Source organism: Calcarisporiella thermophila, assembly GCF_041956535.1.
Source record: "Calcarisporiella thermophila strain CBS 279.70 unplaced genomic scaffold VTP21scaffold_3, whole genome shotgun sequence".
Classification (NCBI taxonomy): Eukaryota; Fungi; Calcarisporiellomycota; class Calcarisporiellomycetes; order Calcarisporiellales; family Calcarisporiellaceae; genus Calcarisporiella; species Calcarisporiella thermophila.
Window position 1 is genome coordinate 1,320,164 of NW_027192193.1, and position 19,793 is coordinate 1,339,956.

The 19,793-nt window shown below is 43.7% G+C and overlaps 9 protein-coding genes across 9 annotated transcripts; 4 read left to right on the plus strand and 5 right to left on the minus strand.

Moving 5' to 3' along the window:
* Window positions 1–75: 75 nt before the first annotated feature.
* On the minus strand, window positions 76–1,168 carry VTP21DRAFT_7433 (uncharacterized protein; the record flags this gene model as incomplete). The annotated part of the gene is made up of 5 exons (XM_069398174.1): window positions 76–286; window positions 370–521; window positions 589–684; window positions 753–880; window positions 964–1,168. The coding sequence occupies 5 exons, from the start codon at window positions 1,166–1,168 to the stop codon at window positions 76–78; spliced, it is 792 nt and encodes a 263-aa protein (XP_069255660.1).
* A 184-nt stretch (window positions 1,169–1,352) lies between these two features.
* On the plus strand, window positions 1,353–3,551 carry VTP21DRAFT_7434 (uncharacterized protein; the record flags this gene model as incomplete). Its single annotated transcript, XM_069398175.1, has 11 exons — window positions 1,353–1,465; window positions 1,555–1,659; window positions 1,729–1,845; window positions 1,927–2,023; window positions 2,084–2,175; window positions 2,242–2,353; window positions 2,458–2,610; window positions 2,678–2,870; window positions 2,944–3,074; window positions 3,143–3,190; window positions 3,258–3,551. The coding sequence occupies 11 exons, from the start codon at window positions 1,353–1,355 to the stop codon at window positions 3,549–3,551; spliced, it is 1,455 nt and encodes a 484-aa protein (XP_069255661.1).
* Window positions 3,552–3,918: 367 nt separating this feature from the next.
* On the minus strand, window positions 3,919–5,308 carry VTP21DRAFT_7435 (uncharacterized protein; the record flags this gene model as incomplete). Its single annotated transcript, XM_069398176.1, has 4 exons — window positions 3,919–4,482; window positions 4,544–4,626; window positions 4,689–4,861; window positions 4,923–5,308. The coding sequence occupies 4 exons, from the start codon at window positions 5,306–5,308 to the stop codon at window positions 3,919–3,921; spliced, it is 1,206 nt and encodes a 401-aa protein (XP_069255662.1).
* Window positions 5,309–5,674: 366 nt separating this feature from the next.
* Window positions 5,675–8,151, plus strand: VTP21DRAFT_7436 (uncharacterized protein; the record flags this gene model as incomplete). The annotated part of the gene is made up of 7 exons (XM_069398177.1): window positions 5,675–5,702; window positions 5,765–5,841; window positions 5,905–6,022; window positions 6,084–6,230; window positions 6,296–6,478; window positions 6,628–6,774; window positions 6,845–8,151. The coding sequence occupies 7 exons, from the start codon at window positions 5,675–5,677 to the stop codon at window positions 8,149–8,151; spliced, it is 2,007 nt and encodes a 668-aa protein (XP_069255663.1).
* Window positions 8,152–8,581: 430 nt separating this feature from the next.
* Window positions 8,582–11,127, minus strand: VTP21DRAFT_7437 (uncharacterized protein; the record flags this gene model as incomplete). The annotated part of the gene is made up of 7 exons (XM_069398178.1): window positions 8,582–8,914; window positions 8,987–9,453; window positions 9,508–9,580; window positions 9,645–10,009; window positions 10,074–10,164; window positions 10,232–10,642; window positions 10,711–11,127. 7 exons carry the CDS (start codon window positions 11,125–11,127, stop codon window positions 8,582–8,584), a joined length of 2,157 nt encoding a protein of 718 aa, XP_069255664.1.
* Window positions 11,128–11,601: 474 nt separating this feature from the next.
* Window positions 11,602–12,467, minus strand: VTP21DRAFT_7438 (uncharacterized protein; the record flags this gene model as incomplete). Its single annotated transcript, XM_069398179.1, has 6 exons — window positions 11,602–11,772; window positions 11,858–11,875; window positions 11,947–12,007; window positions 12,068–12,125; window positions 12,187–12,271; window positions 12,336–12,467. 6 exons carry the CDS (start codon window positions 12,465–12,467, stop codon window positions 11,602–11,604), a joined length of 525 nt encoding a protein of 174 aa, XP_069255665.1.
* A 238-nt stretch (window positions 12,468–12,705) lies between these two features.
* On the minus strand, window positions 12,706–14,250 carry VTP21DRAFT_7439 (60S ribosomal protein eL19; the record flags this gene model as incomplete). Its single annotated transcript, XM_069398180.1, has 6 exons — window positions 12,706–12,823; window positions 12,905–13,015; window positions 13,084–13,327; window positions 13,397–13,506; window positions 13,647–13,684; window positions 14,167–14,250. The coding sequence occupies 6 exons, from the start codon at window positions 14,248–14,250 to the stop codon at window positions 12,706–12,708; spliced, it is 705 nt and encodes a 234-aa protein (XP_069255666.1).
* A 47-nt stretch (window positions 14,251–14,297) lies between these two features.
* On the plus strand, window positions 14,298–16,208 carry VTP21DRAFT_7440 (uncharacterized protein; the record flags this gene model as incomplete). Its single annotated transcript, XM_069398182.1, has 4 exons — window positions 14,298–14,301; window positions 14,428–14,619; window positions 14,689–14,842; window positions 14,912–16,208. 4 exons carry the CDS (start codon window positions 14,298–14,300, stop codon window positions 16,206–16,208), a joined length of 1,647 nt encoding a protein of 548 aa, XP_069255667.1.
* A 760-nt stretch (window positions 16,209–16,968) lies between these two features.
* On the plus strand, window positions 16,969–19,547 carry VTP21DRAFT_7441 (uncharacterized protein; the record flags this gene model as incomplete). Its single annotated transcript, XM_069398183.1, has 5 exons — window positions 16,969–17,004; window positions 17,072–17,155; window positions 17,222–17,796; window positions 17,871–19,090; window positions 19,168–19,547. 5 exons carry the CDS (start codon window positions 16,969–16,971, stop codon window positions 19,545–19,547), a joined length of 2,295 nt encoding a protein of 764 aa, XP_069255668.1.
* Between the last annotated feature and the right edge of the window lie 246 nt (window positions 19,548–19,793).

Consider the following 19,793-nt stretch of genomic DNA (forward strand, 5'->3'; position numbering starts at 1 on the left):
TTGCCGAAATATATATTATTCATGCTTATATACTGATAAGAAACTTTGGCAATATACACAAACGTAGAGTGTAAGTTAAATAAGTTCCGTGTCGTTTTCTGTGACTTCACGTTCATCCCAAAACCCATCGTCCACTGTCATAATTTTTTCCGGGTCGAACGATTGCCAGCAGGTGTCATTGAAGACACAATTATCTTCAAAGGAAGAAGGGAATTCTACACACTGTAGGAGTGTAAGAGAGGGGAGTAAGTAGGGTGCCTTGCGATTTAGCGTTGCTTCCGTGTTACTATACATCCATAGAGAGTAGGAGAAAGGGGTTTAATTCAATCAGGGCGAACACGAGAAACGAGGTGGAGAAAAGTGACCTACTTTTCAGCATACTTTTCAATTCGATTACCGATCAAGACGAGCTTTTCCAACTTTTCCTGTGACCAGTTTGAGCCTAGTAGGTTGCTGTAGAGTGTCTGGCTACAGTGCGGCATATAGAAAAGAGTGGGGAGGGATATAGGTCTTTTAGCACGCTAACATCATAAGATTACGGCTGTCAGGAGATAGTAGCATAAATAACTGAACACAACCATAACATACCTCGTTGGTAGGTATAAGGAGCATGTCGTAATGTGCGAGAACATCATGGTCTTCAGTCGTGAATATAGGGTCATAAATATATACCTTGCCTGTTATCTATTAGAACAGAAGCATATAGGCATCCTTATCAATTTCGGATACTTTTTGTTTAGCTGGAGGGTTACCTCAAGTATTTCACGAAGCTTCAATAAGAGCGCAAACTGGAATTGTGATATTCGCGAACTTAGAGTGCCAATACCATAGCATACAATGTCGTGAAAGGGCAATTTGCACACTTTGGTGGCAAGAAGATCTAAGAACACAAAGTCATAAATCAATGAAATGCCAAAATTGACACAGCAAAACAGAAGGAGAAGAGGAACAATAGGAGGATACCGAGTAGCTCGCTATAGAATTTGCTTGCAACCAGCGACTCTATTCTTGACTCGATGCTTTCCTTTAGAGACACTGTTTGGGGTTGTTTCCGGCGGCCTCGCTTTTTATTGATAACTGGCTTATAATTAAAGGCACCATTCGTTGGCGTTGTGGTAGCTACTGCCGCTGCATCTGTTGCAGTCGACACATGGTTGAGGTCCTTCATTTTAAGGTGGGGATATGCAATATGGGGGAATGGGTGCAAATAAAAGTTATCTGGGGGGTGGCGCAGACGGGCTAGCCCAGCCACATAATGTCACTCCTCGTAACCATATATTCATTCTACGGCTTTTTGGCCTGGGCTTGGATCAGTCGGAGACGCGGTTGATTTTGAAGAAGCAAGATTCAGGATGGTTCGTGGAGCCGAGTTCAAGAGTGACATATATGAATACCTCGAGGCACTTCCCACAACAACCTTCCAAAGACTATTCTTGAAACCAGCGACATGTCTTGCTATTTTCAGGTGAATTCTCTGATAAATAATAATTTTGAAGAGCAAACAAAAATGGAGATTAGAGGTGATTAAAACTCATTTATCTCATATCATTAAAGACTGCTTCCGAGCCTAGCACGGCAGTTTGTCATGGCAATGCTCTACGTTAAACAGCCGATACCAATACAACAATTGTCGCGGTGGGTTGTTGTTGAAGCAGCCAAGTAAGTGGAATGCATCTGCCTTTTTCGCCAATATAGTCGTAATAGATTCATCGATTTCTTTAAATTTAGAAAGCGATCGGACAGCTTGGCCAAATTAGCCAAGCTTCACGTTGTAACGGAGAAGAATGGCATGCTTGTAATGGACGAAACTTTTCGGCTTCAATTTCAAAACGCTTTAACCGGAGGGTAATGCATACACGCATTTGGGCGTGATTATACTTTTAAATCAATGCGGTTTTTATAATGGTCATATATTTAATATATTAGAGGAACGGATCAGAGCTTTGGCCTTCCATGTTCTTCAGCGGACAAGCATAAAGTAGATATCGAGTTTTTAGATAACTACGCGAATCAGCAGTGGAGTGTGAGTTAATGTATCAAGAGAATGTACTCAGCAGCTCCTTTATAGCTAAAGTGAATATAGGCCATTTTGCATTTCATGGTTGGCACTACGACAAGCAAGCGGCCAAGTAAAGGAGTTTTAAAACTCATGAGGCGCTCTGGGCTTATGGCCGAGTGAGTGAAAGAGCGGCAGCAATGAGAACCTAAATATAGAGACTGACTCATATTCTGCTGTTAAAGTTCGGAAGGATCATCCGGTCAGAGAATTACACATAAAGGCTTCCAGTTCTTATTACAAGACGTGAATACCCAGGTCTGGGCGTTTTTATTGCAGTATCTCGATATGGCAGAGGTAAAAAGAACACAACCTAGGATATCAGTTCGCAAGAGGGTACCTAGTATTAATTCGGTTGGACATCAAACTAACTCACTTTTGTATTGATTTGAATCCTGCAGAACTTGGACATGGATTTGGTCGAAGTTCTTAACTTCTTTTTCCAGTTGGGAAGTCTCGAGTTGGGTCGGGATTATTCAGTCGAAACGCTGACACCTACTCAAAGACAAATGTTAGAGGATCTGAGGGACTACGGAATTGTTTACCAGCGAAAAGTATGGGAGAGTTAATCTAGTATGTTTTTGCAAGAGCCAGTTGTCATATGGCCTTTATGATTTCTAGGGAAGTTCGAGACGATATTATCCAACACGCCTAGCCACTACACTCACCACTGGCAGCACTCCATTCGTTAACGGCAAGGGCGTGGGGCCCCACGATGACTCCGCAGCAGGGAGTGGTAAAGCGACGACAGAGCTTGAAGCAGATGCTGGCTTTTTAATCTTAGAGACAAACTATCGGTTGTATGCATACACAGGTATTGCTCTATCTTTGCATATTTTAGCGCCAAGCAATATTGTAATTCTAAGTTTTGTTATGGTAATTACTAGATTCCACTCTGGTTATTTCTATATTGAATCTATTCACGAGTCTTAAAACGCGTTTCCCGAATATGGTTGCGGGGATGATAACACGTGATAGCGTTAGATCCGCTCTTTCAAAAGGAATTACCGCGGACCAAGTAAATAGCAGCGTTTGAGAGCGTTGTTGCCTTTATATCAACCCTGTCCTCTTACTTCTCGTTTTTAGATTATAGCTTATTTGACGACCCACGCGCACTCGCAGATGCGGAAAAAGGTAAGCAAATAACATCCAAGTCCCTATTCGTATGCTTATTCGATGTGATTCGCTGATTTCATTTTAGTCACCCGTCTTACCCCCCACTGTGGTTGACCAAATTCGGCTTTGGGAAATGGAGCTCAATCGCATGCAGTCCACCCCCGGCTATCTCTACCAGCAATTCAATACGCGCGCCGACTATGAACTTGTGGTCAAATACGCGTCCGATCTCGGTGTATTGCGGTGGAGTAGCGCGAAGTTGCGTATGTTTGTGGTAACCGTGGAGGGACATGAAATGGTAAAAGCGTTTATTAAAAGGAGGATGAAACCCACCGGGAACGGGACGGCTACCGCCACAGCCAGCCCTGCACCGTCGTGACACAGACTATCTGTTTTCAGCTCCACTAACTTAGCCTTGAATTCGTTTTTTCTATTGCATTTATTTTTTTCCCTCTTGCATATCTCTTCCTCCTCGCCCCTCAATTTCTTCCTCCTTATCCACCACTCTCCATTTTCTACGAAAAGGCTGAGAATAATGAAAACAGAAGAGCAAAAAAAAATTCATTTATATATTATTTATTTAATAATAATAAAATGATTGCATTATATTGTCGCAATTTTTGATGGTTCCAAAATTGAATCAAAAAGATAGCAGATAAAAATCAAAAGTCGAATAAATAGCAAATCGCATGAATATATCACATTAAGAACTAAAAAGCATATCTTTCATTAAGAGTAGATTTCAGTTATTCGTATCCCTTCACCATTTCTTCAAACTGCCCTTCCATCTTACATCGCTCGGAACACACGCGGAAAAGCAGCGGGACATCAGCATTGCTCAGCAATCGTGCGGCCCAAACAAGCACTTCCAGTGCAGGGGTGACAAATATTTTTTCACAGATCGCGCATCTGTTTGTCTCTGCAGCATCGATTAGGGTGGTGTGTAGGTGACGGGGGAGATCGCGTTTGATGAGGTGTGAGGATTTGCAAACATCACGGTCTCCGTTTAAAATCGTGCGCGCTGCCTGTTCCCACAGACTTGTGGGTGAACAGGCCTGCGTGTGGACACGAGTTTTGATGGGGGTGGTAACCGAGGCTCCATTATGTACAAGGTTGGTTCCCTCCTCCTGTTGATCGGTTTGTGATTGAGAGTTGATGTCTTCTATCATCGGCTGTGGCTGCTGCTCGTTATCTGCCATCGAAGGGGTGTCACGCTGTGTATCATCGGGAGGGGGAGAGAGAAGGGGGTTGGGTGTCAGGGTGAGTATTTTGAGCTTTTTTAGCCGTAGGATCTCGGCAGGCATATATGTCTAATGGTGGTGGATTAGTGTCCAGGGCGTATAAGAAGAAGTATCGTCGATATTCACATACCAATCGGTTGTTACCCAACGATAACTCGACGAGGTTCGTTAACAGTCCAATTTGTGGTGGCACTTGTTCCAACTTGTTGTTTCCTAGATACAGTTCGTCAGCACGAATATGTTGCATACATTGAGCAACGCTTATCTGGACTTACGTAGACTTAAGACACTTAGATTTCGTAGTTGGAATAATTCTGGACTAAGGGAGCGGAGTGAATTTGAGGAGAGAAAGAGCTTGAGGGTGTTGTGACAAATGACGTCCTGTGAAAGAACAAAAACATGCTGTAACTCTGCTATCTCGGGTGGTAACTGAGTCAGATTCATATCACTATCGAGCAGTCATTTAGCGATCTTCCTGAATACACAATGTGTTTGATTCGCGATCTTACCTGAAATCGATATGATCAACGTTGTTTTCAATCGCATAGTTGATGGTTTCGCGTATTCGTTCTTCCACACTTCGCAGAGTAATGAGTTTGAAGCTTGGTACTCTCTCTAGTCTTCTCCTTAGCTGGGCAGGCGATGGAGGGGGTGACCAGTTATTGGACGAGGCGGAGCGCTTCAATCCGCACTGAAAAAAATCGTGCGAAGTGTAGATTTGGGACGGAGGTGTTGAAGAGCCATCAAAAGGAATTAAATTTTCATGATGTGAATGTTGTGAGATTGTGGGGACTAGTTGGGGCACGGTCTCTTCACGGCTTGCTGATTCCATAGAGATTCGTCTCGGTTTTTCAAAAGGCCAGCGCTCTCCGACGCTAAATGGGTGGAACGACATTCTGAATGATCTTTGCACTGCTGGTATATACTCTTATATGAGCTGATATATTACAACCGATGTTGATGATGTTAGGGTTTGGATTGTAGGCATATAGTATCTTGAAAAGATGGAGAAAGTATGAGTAGAGGAAACTGGCGTTAGCATTTCTGGTTTAAAAATCTTTGGGCTATCCAACCCGTAAATATCCGAGATATCTTCATATGAAGTCACATTTAATATGTTGATGCTGAAGAATTACGGGCCAAAATAAAGAGGACCATGGTACCTCCAACGCGGTACAGAAGATTATTATGCAATGTTGTACCGCTACTATTCCAACATGGCAGGCAGAGCCCTCGTAATATTTACGAGAGGGGATTTCGAATGCAACTGACTAGTGGAAGAGACAATGGTAAACTGCTACATGTCTCGAGATTCTGTCTGATAGATCATGTCTAATTATTTTTTTTTAAGTTGCCAGTAAAGCAGAAAAATGTGATCGAATTGCAGAAGGAAGTGTTTTGGAAAGAAGACCCAAGAAACTAAACGCGGTAAATTGCACAAGCATCTGTTTATATATTCATTTTTCAATTAGTAATAGGTAGTTTATGTAGTTGCCCTCCATGCCAGAGACCGACGTGCAAAGATTATTTAAAGGTCCATTTTCGACAATTAGCATGGAATGCTTCAAGCTAGCAGTGCTTGCTTGGCCAGAGGGTGTTGTCTATAAACGTACTTGCAAATTGTCCAATTCTCTATACCATTATTTTTACCGAGCCTACTTTCTATGTAGACAAGAAAACTGGCGAACCAGTGCCGTATCGTGTTGCGTTTATTACCACAAAGAAGGAGGTGAGTAAATCAGCGGTTGTAAGGCATCGTGCAGGAAGACGAGTTCGTGAAGCGGCGCGGCTATTTTTTCCCAATCTTGCGCGTGAAGGTAGGAACACTGGGATCCATATTTCTTTCATATCACTTGGATTTTAATTCGTCTTTAATACACAGCACATGATTTCTTCTTCTTTGTCAAACGCAGCGCACTTAGCGCCGAGTGGACTGAACTGGTTGAGTCGATGAGAAAGGCATTGCTCGATCCTAAGCTATACGGAAGGAAGAAGAAGTCGAGCGTAATAGTAACGCGGGGAGAAGCTGGGCCGTTACCCATGGCAACTTCGACGAGGAATCGCAGTTTAGGCAGTGGGATACGAAACAAAATAAAGAAAACACAAATATAGAAAATAGACGCTAGTTGTATTAATTTAGACTCCTACAAAATCGATTCGAACAGCAACTTAATTCACTGCGAAACTTCGACCTTTCTCTCTAAATTCGTAAAGAGCGAGAAATGTCACTTGCAGTAGGAAACACCCCGCTAATTGCGCTCAATTTCGAAACAGAAAGTTCCATCGAAATTCTCGCTAAACTTGAATACCAAAATCCGAGCGGCAGCATCAAAGATCGCATTGCACGATGGGTATTAAATGGTAGATTAAACATTTAATCATCACTCTCTATCTTATCTAATCTGGATATATATACTATTGATTGGTCTAGATCTTCATGCTAAAGGAAAACTCTCCCCTGATGCTACGTACATCATATCAACTAATGGAAATTTCGGCATCAGTGTTACTCTTCAACTTTCCCGACTTCTTCGCCCTGCGAATAAACACAAGGTGATTTGCGTTGTCCCCGAGCGCACAAGCACCGATGCAGTTCGCATTCTGAAAACGCTTGGGGTTGAGATAGTACGTACTCCCAATGAAGCTCGACCAGATGCTAATGAGGGAAGTGCCGCAGTCGCCTATCGACTTGCCCAGCAATTCAGAAATGTCGTAGTCTTGGATGAGAATAAATGTTGTGGCTTTGTGGAAGCATATAAGCAACTTGCCGACGAGATATACGAGCAATGCGATGGGAAGCTTGACAAATTGTATGTTGGCGTGAGCACTGGTGGAACAATATCGGGCCTAGCTACCCTCCTTAAGGAAAAAATCCCAGATTTGCAGGTCGTTGGTGTCGAACCTGCTGGATCCAAGATTGGTGAGAACGGCGGCTCCAGTTCCCAGCAACAATTCCACGGAGGTGCCCCAATATCTAACTGGAAGGTCGAGGACATCGGGTCGCTTTTCGAACCCCCTTGTCTGCGACGAGAGGTGGTGGACACATGGGTCAAGGTCTCTGACAAAGACGCTTATTCTATGGCTCGAAGACTTATCCGAGAGGAGGGACTCCTTGCTGGCCCTTCTTCTGGTGCTGTTGTGAGCGCTGCTCTCAACTCCACCCAGCAATCTGCGTCTCGCGTTGTCGTGGTTTTTAACGATAGCGCAAGAAATTATACCGGAACGCTGCTCTCTGATGAATGGATGCTTTCTGAAGACTTAATGGCGGAGTCAATGGCCCGCACGATTGCCTATCTTGAAAGTGAAAGGTATCGTGCTGCGAGTGTCGAGGATCTCCAGCTCCCTCCTGCGGTCACAGTTTCTCCTACCTCAACCCTGGCACACGCGCATGACACCATGATGGAAAGAGAGTTCTCGCAGCTGCCGGTGCTCGACGCCGATCGCAAACTTGTTGGCTACATATCGCTCGATACCATTGCAACACATTTGAGCGATGGGAGCGCCAGTCCCACTGACGAAGTCTCGAAATGGATGATTTCGTTCCACAAGCGAGGGCGTGGAGGACAAAAACGGGAATATACGGTCATCACTCCTGATACGCCTCTATCGCAACTTGCCAAATTCCTGGAGCATCATTCATTTGCGGTGGTGACCGATTCCTACGATGTAAGATGGTGTCTGGGGATAGTAACCAAATTTGACCTGTTGACCTTTTTGAATCGGCGCGGAGGAATGTAGAACTAGAGGTTCTTGGGGGCTCATGTGAATACAAAAATTATAATAAAATGGAACAAGCATATATATATATTTTTCAAACTGAGGAAACTTGAAGAGCATAAATGATTGAATTAGAAAGAGAAAAAGTGAATAGGAATATAAAGCCTATCCTTTTCATGAAATATATGTAATATATGTAAGAAGAAAAGGGGGAAGAGAAATAAAACACATCAAAGTAATGGGTAAAAGTCCGACTGTACAGATATAGATTATATATTCAGCACTTTAAAATGGTAAAGAGTCGTTGGCTTTAGGAAAATAATAAAAAAGGGGGAAAATACAGGCAGCTATAATAAAACAATGATAGAAAAATGAAAGCAAAAGCAAAATGAATGAGAAGATTATTATAGTTCCAGAGTGATTGATAGGCTAAATTTTTGGATACTATTTATCAGGTAGGTAGGTGTGAGATATCTCCCGCATTGAACAATAATGTTTCCAGCCAGTAGAGCACCACATTTGCTGCACGCCGGTCGGGTCCACCATCGTAAGCAAATGCGCCATACGCGCCCCCCGGCATTCCCGAATGGCCACCATTCGCATCTATCAAGTAAGCAGAGGTGACCACCCCGCAGAGATAAGCTGCGAGCCCATAGAGGGCAAAGAGCGTCGTGTTGCTCACAAGTTCCTGGCGCATACGAATAAAGAGTGGGGGCGCACGAAGTTTTGCGGGTGTCGACAAGATTTGTTGTCGGAGGGTAGGATTGTTTTTCTGGTCAGGGGTCTGTAGGGTGAAGAGAATTGAGATGGAAAATTTAGCATTTTCGTTAAAAACCAAAGTAGGCTACGAATATACATTAGCACTGGCAGTTATCCTTCCCCTTCGTAGGCGCAAACTTTGTATGCCCTTCTTGACCAGCTCAACACTGCCACCCATGGTGGAAAGGCGTCTTCTAGACTCTTTGCCCTGTGTCTCAACCAAACCCTGCAAGAGTGCTGCTTGAAGATCTAATTCTCTCGCCAACATTTGATATTGAGCATCAAAAGCCGCTCGACTTCTGCTAGATTGCACAGAAACATCGCGATGAGAAGAGCCTGGCTCACTCATGATGGTGACCTCTCCTGCATCTCCATCAGTGAGATTTCTGCGGGCCAAATTGGAAATATCGCTACTATCATCACACTGAACCCCTATATCGACGGTCTCCTTTGGTATCGGCCCACCTTTCGCATGTATTTCACGTTGCAGGCGCTGGATTTCGTCGTGGAGGGAACGTCTCTCGGCTTGTGCGTGGGTTCGGAGGTCCGCGAAGTGAGCATTTACTATTTTATCCATTGGTTAGTTGTGGTACTAACATGCAAACAAAGTGTACATACAGATATCGCTATTTTCTTTCGCGATCGGCACCGAGTTATCTCTTGTTGTTTCTATCTCATGTATCTCTTGATCCTAATATAATAAAAAATATTATATCCATTGGTATAATAAAAATCCAGAAAGTTTATGAAAATACCTGTGGGGGAACTATAGTTTCCATATCATTGATATCTGGAACCCCGATGTTAGCTTCATCCGCAAGAGTTTTCACTGTATTTCCTTGCATTCCTCTGCCACTAACAGTGAGCTCTTTAAGATCCATCTGTAACTGGTCGATCATATGACGCAATCGACTATTTTCTTCCTTCTGCTGTTGTAACTCTTTGTCATATTCCTCGAGCGCTTGAACTTCATTTTCCATCGCATATAGCTCCTGCTCCATCTTTTGCTTTTCAGCGGTCCAGCGTTTCTGCTCCGACGCGAATCCGGCAATGGCAGATTCAGCATTATTCAGCTCTTCTTCTTTCTGGCGGAGAATGTCTTGTAGTTTTTCAGCCTCATCTAATTTATTTTATATAAAAACATTTAATAAAATTAGATTTCAAAATATAAGATAAACCCATACCGCATTTCTCTTCATATAGAGCTTTTAGCTGAAAATAATTTTCTCTTTGAGACTCGATTTGATCTTGTAGTGATGATATATCATTTTCCAACTAAAAAAGGTAGAAATTTAGAAAGGTGGAGCAAGTATACATAAAATATTATTATTAAGTTATTTACCGCTGAAATTTCCTGAGTGTTGACTTTTTCTTTACTCTTAAACTCTTTTACTTCTCGTTTTTTTGCCGCTAGCTCCGCCTTGAGTTCATCGCGCTTCCGCTCTAATTTACCGATCTTTTCCTCGTGGTGTCTCACGACTATAGCCATCCTGCGCTCCTTTTCTTTAGCGAGACGTACCATATCCGAACGAATACGATTCATCTCTACAAGATGGTCGGTCGCATCATCTTCCAAGCCTTCTTTTTTATCACCGAAGATCTCAAAACTTGCTCCAATCCCTTCAAAACTTAGATCCTGCACGTTGGGATCTGCAGTTGTCATTTCCGGTCGGTAAGAAGGGGAAGTAGGGTGGATTTCAAGTGAATGATTAGGCGATCGTGGGGAGGAAGGAAAATAATTATCGTTGTCACTCTTAACAACAAAACAGCATTAGTATAGCTATTTTCAAATAAGCTAGTACATAAGCACTTGCAAGTTACCTGCATTGATGTATTTGCAATGTTTTCCTCCCAGCTCTCATCATAGTGATTTGAAGGTTTTGATGGTCTCCGTGTCCGAGCACCGGTATGGATAATAGGAGCTGTCCTTTTTCTCTCAGAGAATATCGATTCTTGTGGCAAATCTTGGTTGATAGGAGCAGATGCCGCAGGAGAGGCGGAGGATACTTCGTGTAAACTAACAATCACTTGTACAAGATCATCCACAGTTACTTCGAGCTCTGGATTCATTGTAGCGAAAGAATGAATAATGTCTTTGAGATCGTCGGTGAATATAATGACATTCTGCTTTAGTTCATATCGCTCCACAAGCGGCAAAAAGTCGCGCATCACGATACGACCACGCCGTTGTGTGTCGAATTCGTTGAATATTGTGTGTATTTGCTCGCGTATTGTCATCAGTTTAAATCTACGCGTTATGGAGGAAGAAGAGTGAGCAATGAAAAGAGCTGGAGCATAATAGCAAAATAAATTTATATTAACGCGTTCTACCTTTTTCACTTTCTATAATTAAAACAATTGAGGAAATAAAAATAAAAACTATTTCTCCCTCCTCTTCCAGTAGGATAGTGCTCCAGCTAGGAACAGTAACAATTAAAGATGAATCGTGTTATTAAAAGCGGGAGAGGGATGATGGAATCGCTGTTTTTGTGTGTGTATTATTGTTGGGGGATTTGATTAAGTTTAGGCGAAGGAACACGTTCCTCGTGACGTTCATTTGGGGTCGTTGCATCACCACCCCATTTTCACTTAAAACAACTAAAATTACTACCAGCAGAATTGCTCTATATTGTTTGACTCTAATAGTCTACAGTACCATCTAGATACTGGTTTGATTCCCTGTTGTGTTTATTATACACCAATTCGTCTCTTCTAATTATCCTTCAACTCTCCACACTCAACAATTTCCACTTTGGCAGTGGGGCGTCCTTGAGGCGTGCCAACTTGCTCAATTTTCTTCAACACGTCTTGGCCCTCTGAGAGCTGTCCGAAGACGACATGATTTCCGTCCAGCCAAGGGGTCTCTTTGAACGTGATGAAAAACTGGCATAAAAAAAACAAAAATATAACGTTCAGAGCTACGTATTAAATCAAATTTTCATTTAAACAATAGAAAAAGGATACATACCTGACTACCATTTGTGTTCTGTGCGAGGAAAATATAATGGTTAGAATCGCATTAATAGCCACATTTAGATTCCTAGTATACCAAATTACCTTTCCAGCATTTGCCATAGAGAGAACGCCTACGCCGTTATGCTTGAATTTGAAATTTTCACTAGAAGGGGATATTTCTATCAGTTTTAAAGAAGTTGCCCCGAGTATTAATTGCTCTTACTCTTCAAACTTTGCACCATAGATACTTTCACCCCCAATTCCACTTGCATGGGTGAAATCTAATAGTAAACATAATTAGTCACTTGCCTTGCCTATTAAATGTATTGTGGCTATTCTAACCTCCTCCCTGAGCCATGAACCCTGGGATGATCCGATGAAAAATGCTATTTTTGAAGTGAAGTGGCTTCCCTGACAATCCAACACCCTAACGTTAAATACACTACGCGTGAAATCTTTGTTTTTTTTACATACTCAAATAAATGCATTACCTTCTCTCCAGTGCACAGCGCTCTGAAGTTCTCGCTGGTCTTTGGAGTCTCATTAAAGAGCTTGAACACCATACGGCCGGCATTCTTGCCGCTAATGGCAACGTCAAAGAAAACTTTACGAGCAGCCGCCATTCTTTAGATAATAATTGAAATGTATGTATACCCAGGGTAAAGCTGTTCATTATTTTGCTTGCCTCGGTGCTGCGCCACATATTGTATACTACTTTATTTTGTGGTTTCACCTTGGGAAAAAATATTCATGATGAAGATGGAGAAATAATGATTCTTTTCACAAATAAGAGGGTTTATATTTGTCTTTATAAGGAAGAGACATAGTGGAGGTTCAATAAAAAAGTGAAAGAAAAAAAATTTACGCCTCAGTCTTGGCCTCAGCAGGAGCAACGTTGAGAGCACGCTTCTCAGCAATACGCTTGGCGCGACGCTCACGTGCGGCCTTTGTCCTTGCACGAACAGCCTCAGCTTGCTCACTAGAGTAGCGAAGTAAAATGAAAAAAAAAACAGTAAGGAACAAGCCATGAAAGAGTGGTAAGCTAACAACTGATACGTACGCAATAGCACGGGCACGGTTCTTCTCAGCCTTAGCCTTGTGGATGTACTCCATCAACACACGTTTGTTCTTGAACACGTTACCCTTGGACTTCATGTAGAGCTGGTGGTACCTGTAATTGTAAGAAAGAGCATATTAGCCGGAATATGATAAGTATAAACAAATGAGGGTATAGCTTACAAGTGCTTATCGATCTTGCCAGACTCACGGTATTTACGGAGCAGACGACGCAAAACACGCTGACGACGCATCCAGAGAACCTGGGTAGGCATACGTGCGTCGGCAGTACCCTTACGCTTACCGTAGCCAGTGTGGCGACCCTTGCGCTTGGCAGCGTGTGTCTCGCGCACACGGGAGCGGGAGTGCATAACTTGGGGCTTGCGAATGATAAGACCATCCTTGACGAGCTTGCGAATGTTCTGGCCTATTGATGGTTAATGCAGGGTAAATGTACATATTTTGCTTTGAAAATAAAAAATGCAGTGATACATACGGGAGTTGGCATTGGCGATCTCAGTGGCCTCGTTGGGATCGAGCCAAACCTTCCGTTTGCCACACTTGAGCACAGAGGCGGCCAGGCGCTTTTGCGTCGTCAGATTCACCCTGGAATGAAGAAGGCATCAGTAAACAAAACTAATCATCAGATTACAATCGCCCATCTGATTGTATCCGCAGCGCTTGCGAAAAAGGCACATATGTGGCAAGGAGAACGGCAGCGGAAAGTGTGCTCGTATTTGAAAGACTTACATTGTTGATTAGTCTCTAAATCCTCCAAATAACACTAGGGGGGTTCAACCGAGACGCGGGGGGAAGAAGGAAACAAAAAATTTTTCGAATTGTTTGTGGTTTTAATGTCATGCTTTCGTCACTTAGAAATTCATAAACCTACAGATTTCAGATACTTCAGAAGTCACAAAAAACTGTTGAGAAGACCGGACTCGTACTCCACGACTTTTTTTCCACCTGCGAACATACTGAACCAAGTCGCAAACACGCGTTTTTGTTTGAAAAAAACCTCTTTGTCTCCGGTCGTTTTCACCTCCTTCACCTCTATTCTGCCCTGTTCCTCGACTCATCTCTAAGTCGCCACAATTGGAACTCTTCTACTTCGTCTCCGCTGCTTGCGCCCTTTTTTCTCGAATGAACTTGGCCGAAGAAAAGAGGGAATCCTCAAACCTCCCCGTTCTCTCCTAGTTTTTCGTTCTGGGCCCCATATCCTCCTGTTTGCTAACAAGAACACTCTTATTAATCTTTCACACTCACCTCAATTTCAATTTCGAGGCGCGGAAAACTTTCCTTGGAGCAGTTTCTCCATCTCCTGCATTTCATCTCCTCCAACTTCTCCATTCGTAAACAGGCTTCTTTCCTGGTAGCTTTTTCCAATTCAGTTGCTCATGTGTAAGTTTAAATGTCATTTGTAATGTTTAATTGCAGCCAAAGCTTCATCATGTAAATCATGTGAATTGTGGGCGCGAACCTTTTTTTAGAAATCTTCTTTAATAATTCTGATATCTGCTCCTCTAGTAGCACAGCGTCGCAGTCATCGCAATTCGCAAGGTGTACGACACAATGGTCGTTCATCTGAATACCGCTCGGCTGGGGATTCTCGTGAAGATTTTCAGCAATCAGCAGATGCTGCAATTGTAGAACCCGAAACTGTAGAGGAGGAAGACAGCGATGATGGTGGGCAGACACGTTGTGTATGTGGGGAAGCACGTGAGTGATTGGTTGTGCTGCCATGCATTTGACTATATGCGTGAATTGACTTTTGTGAGCGTAATGTAGACCACGATGGTATAATGATTCAGTGCGAGGAATGCAAGGTATGGCAGCACTGCATTTGCGTTGGTATCGTGTCAGAGAAAGGGATTCCCGACCTATACTACTGCGAAGTGTGTAAGCCGGAAAACCACATCATAGTCAAGGTTGGCAACACTGGGTAATGCGGCTTGCGTATATTGCAATGATGCCCTCGACTTGTTTTTCTCACCGATCTCTCTATTGTTAGCCGCAAGCGGCACACATATAAAGATGGCAAGCACCAGAAGTCGCCAGGAACCAAGCGCAGCTCTTTGAACGGCAAAGGCACGCCCTCTTCTAACCAGGAAACAGAAGCTCCCAAGTCCAGCACCTCTCCACCCCCTATTGGTCGCACAAGTAAGCGGAGAAAGAAATCGAGCTCCGAGGAGAATCTCAATGATAGACCCGAGAGGGATATCCTGGACACCAAAAAAGACGGTCTCGCTTCTGCAAAGCAAAACAAAAGAACGGCGCCAAAGTATGCCGAGTCTGACCGGCGGAAGCGCCCTCGTTCGCCTGAGTCGCCAGCACAATCGTCGGTAAACGATGCGGCTACAAACGACGACGAAACAAGGTCGGCAACCGACGCGAGTCCAAAAGAGCAGAGCGAGTTGGAGGAGAATCCTCCAACGAAACGCAAGCGCCGCACTTTGGATAGAGATAGCGTGCGATCGTACTCGGGTGCTTCGCCGGCGGACACAGAGGAACCCTACGCCCTTGAGAAGGAAGAACGGCCTTCATCAGAGTCCCATTTGAACGGAGATAAGTATCCTTTGAGGGCTACAGGAGAAGAACAGATGAATACGCGACACTCTGCAACCAAGAATAAAAAAGGGAGCAACCATAAGCGTCCCACCAATAGCAAACGGTCGAATCCCTCGCGCACCGCCACTCCTCAACCCGATACAACCCCGCAACTTCGATCCGCCTCACCTCCTGCCAAAGTGCGATACCCGTCGGAAAAGATGTCGTTAGACGACATGAATAAACGCGCTACATTAATCCTCGGCTATCTCTCCAACCTTCGAATGGAGAGAGCAAAAGGCCAGCAGACCAAATTTCCCACCTGTCCTGGCGACATTAATGGAGCTGCGAACGAGAGAGCTAAGGAAAACGCTGAGGCTGAGAGAATGAGAACAAGACGACGGCCGGGAGACTCCAGCAATGGATCCACAACTACCCTCAACGACTCAGATTTGCAAGCGGACTCCAAGCGGCTGTCCCCTTCTGCGCACTCTTCTTCTTCGACTATGTCATCCACGAGATCCACCTCCAAACATACAAATGAGGAACAGGCTACATCCGAGGAGGAGCCGAGTATAATTGATATGCTGGATGAGTTGACGCAGCAGCTAGTAATGTTTCAAAAGCGATTTGGACACCCAAAAGAGACTGGGCACCATCACTTCACACGATTTTCTGAGATTGCGAACGGAAACATAAATAAACTAAAGCAGACAAGACACCCTTCGCAAACTTCGAAGCCATCGAATCGCGGGCGATAAGAAGCACACGCAGCCATGAATCGCAAACGGCTGAGAGATCAATGCATATACCATTATTTTATATGTCTATACGTTTATAACCCTCATATCCTTATTATTTCCAAAAAAACACCACCCCTCAAATGGTTTCCTATTTTGCTTTTCTATTTCATATATATACGTTTTACTCTTGCTTCTCTCCATAATCTTTTCGATTGTACATTTTTTTTTCTTCTTCCTCATTTATCTAATAATAGCAAGGATTACGTGGCGTGATCCAACCGTGCACATAACCTAACCTATGGTTAGCAAATCAACGCGAAATGTTAGAAATCGCGTAAAATTTAAATTCGTTCTCGTTCGCGCTCGCGTGTTTTTTTCTTGCTCTTCATTCTCGCCCATTCTATCCTCGTCTTCTCTTCATTACAATTCCATACACGATTCTACATTATCATTATCCCTTTCATAAAAAAGACCTAAGCAACATATATAGCCACGATAATCATGTACGTTTTCAAAAGAGGTATATTACAAATGTGTTGCAAGCTATTTTTGTTTACGCTTCATTTATACCGAACGTTACTAATTATATTAATTCTAATTTCCCTTCTAACCGAATGATTATTGCCGTATGATATTAAGATGGTAGATATTTCTTGACCGGACGGATTTTCTTGACTCTGCTCTAAATGTGATTTTTATTTTTGTAACAGGAACCAAAGAACGAGTAGCCTTTGACAAAATAACTGCTCGCATCAATAAGCTATGCAATGGCCTTGATATGAACTATGTGGATCCAGTAGCCATTGCTCAGAAGGTAATAAATTTTTGATACCTCTGTCACTGTTATTGATTTATTTGACCCTGTTTCTTCTTCATTCTAGGTGGTTTCTGGGGTTTACCAAGGCGTGACAACTGTGGAGCTGGATAATCTGGCCGCAGAAACAGCTGCTTACATGACCACCAAGGTATTTGATTGGCAACCTCTCTCACTTCATTTTCCTAGTTAATTAACAGTGCATTGTTTTATTTAGCATCCAGATTATGCCCTCCTTGCTGCTCGAATTGCCATTTCTAATCTCCAGAAAGAAACCAAGAATAATTTTTCCGAAGTGGTCAAGGACCTTTACGAATATACAAACCCAAAAACTGGTACCCATTCTCCTATGATCTCGAAGGAAACCTACGAAATTGTACAACGTCATGCTGAACGTCTCAATGCTGCACTGGTGTACGAGCGTGACTTCAACTACAACTACTTTGGGTTTAAGACATTGGAGCGCTCCTATTTATTACGCATCAGTGGTCGAGTTGCTGAACGACCCCAGCACATGTTGATGCGTGTTGCTGTTGGTATTCATGGGGAGGACATAGATTGCGCAATTGAATCATATGAGCTTATGTCCCAGAAGTACTTCACGCATGCTTCTCCCACTCTTTTCAACGCAGGCACTCCACGTCCACAACTTTCGAGCTGCTTCCTGGTGTCAATGCGTGAAGACTCAATCGAGGGAATTTATGATACACTGAAAACCTGTGCAATGATATCCAAAACAGCAGGTGGTATTGGACTCAACATCCATAACATTCGCGCTTCGGGCTCCTACATGTAGGTTCATATTCTTTTTTCACGTTTGAATCCAGCTTATACTTACACTTTCTCTCTTGCTCTCATCGTTATAGCGCGGGAACTAACGGTTATTCTAATGGCATTGTACCCATGCTCCGTGTTTATAACAACACTGCCCGGTACGTTGATCAAGGAGGCAATAAACGTCCTGGGGCCTTTGCCATCTATTTAGAACCCTGGCACGCTGATGTGTTTGAATTCCTCGACCTACGCAAAAATACCGGCAAGGAAGAGCAGCGTGCGCGAGATCTCTTTTACGCACTGTGGATTCCTGATCTCTTTATGCGTCGCGTTGAGGCCAACGAGGATTGGTCGCTCTTCTGTCCAGCGGAGGCTCCTGGCTTGTCTGACGTTTGGGGCGAAGAGTTTGAAAAATTGTACGAGAGATACGAGAAGGAAGGTCGTGCGCGAAAGACGTTTAAGGCGCAAAAGCTGTGGTACGCGATTCTTGAAGCGCAGATCGAGACTGGAAACCCATTCATGCTCTACAAGGATTCTTGTAATCGTAAATCGAACCAACAAAACTTGGGCACAATTCGTGGCAGTAACTTGTGCACAGAGATCATGGAGTACTCAGCCCCCGATGAGGTTGCCGTCTGCAATTTGGCAAGTATTGCGCTTCCTTCGTTTGTTGTGGATCGAAAGCATTTCGACTTTGCGAAGCTGCACGAAGTCACCAAGGTCGTGGCAAAAAATCTAAACAAGATCATCGACCTCAACTACTACCCTGTCGAAGAGGCTCGGCGTTCCAACTTCCGCCACCGCCCCATTGGAATTGGTGTGCAGGGATTGGCAGACGCATTCTTGCTACTTCGCCAACCATTCGACTCCCCTGAAGCCAAGAAACTCAACACTCAGATCTTTGAGACCATCTATCATGCTGCGGTCGAAGCCTCGGCGGAACTGGCCCAGGAGCAAGGGCCTTATCCAACCTACCACGGCTCCCCCATTTCCCGGGGCATTCTTCAGCCCGACATGTGGGATGTCGTTCCCAGCGATTTGTGGGATTGGGACGCACTTCGCGCTCGCGTCGCGCAGCATGGTGTGCGCAACTCACTTTTGGTTGCACCAATGCCCACGGCAAGCACCAGCCAGATCCTAGGGTTTAATGAATGCTTCGAGCCGTATACCTCGAATATTTACACAAGGCGTGTGTTAGCCGGTGAGTTCCAGGTGGTGAATCCGTGGTTGCTCCGCGACCTGATCGAACGTGGCCTCTGGGATGACCGCATGAAGAATCGCATCATCGCAGACAACGGGAGTGTGCAAAAGAGTAAGTGTTCCTTGCCTATAGTTCTCTCCTGCCCGCCCCTCATTGACTCATTGCCTCTACCTTAATCAAATCACTAGTTCCAGAGGTACCCGATGATCTCAAGGCTTTGTACAAGACGGTTTGGGAAATTTCACAGCGTGTTATCATTGATATGGCGGCTGATCGTGGAGCCTATATCGACCAAAGTCAATCGCTCAACATCTTCATTGCTGAGCCGAATTATGCTCGACTTACGTCCATGCATTTCTACGGCTGGAAGAAGGGCCTGAAGACCGGAATGTATTATCTTCGAACCAAGGCTGCTGCATCCGCGATTAAGTTTACAGTGGATCAGCTCGCTCTGAAGCAGACCAACAGCAATGCATCGACAAAATCGACATCAGAGGAAGAGGAGAATCAAGCGGCCATTGCATGCTCCCTAGAGAACAAGGATGCCTGTGTCATGTGCAGCGGCTAATTCACTTAATTATATAGACATATTTGGTTGTTATTTTTTTGAATTTGTAGTTTTTTTTTTTCCTCTGGAGCTATATGCAGTAAGATGCTCCGACTTTTTACATATATATATGTATATGTATACTCATATATACATATATTTCTGAAGTATTAGTATTAGCATGAAAACATAATAAATCCAGTAAATTCCGTTTCTACTTTTTCCTTGAGTTTATGCAAGAAAAATGGCTTGATTCTCACCTCAGAC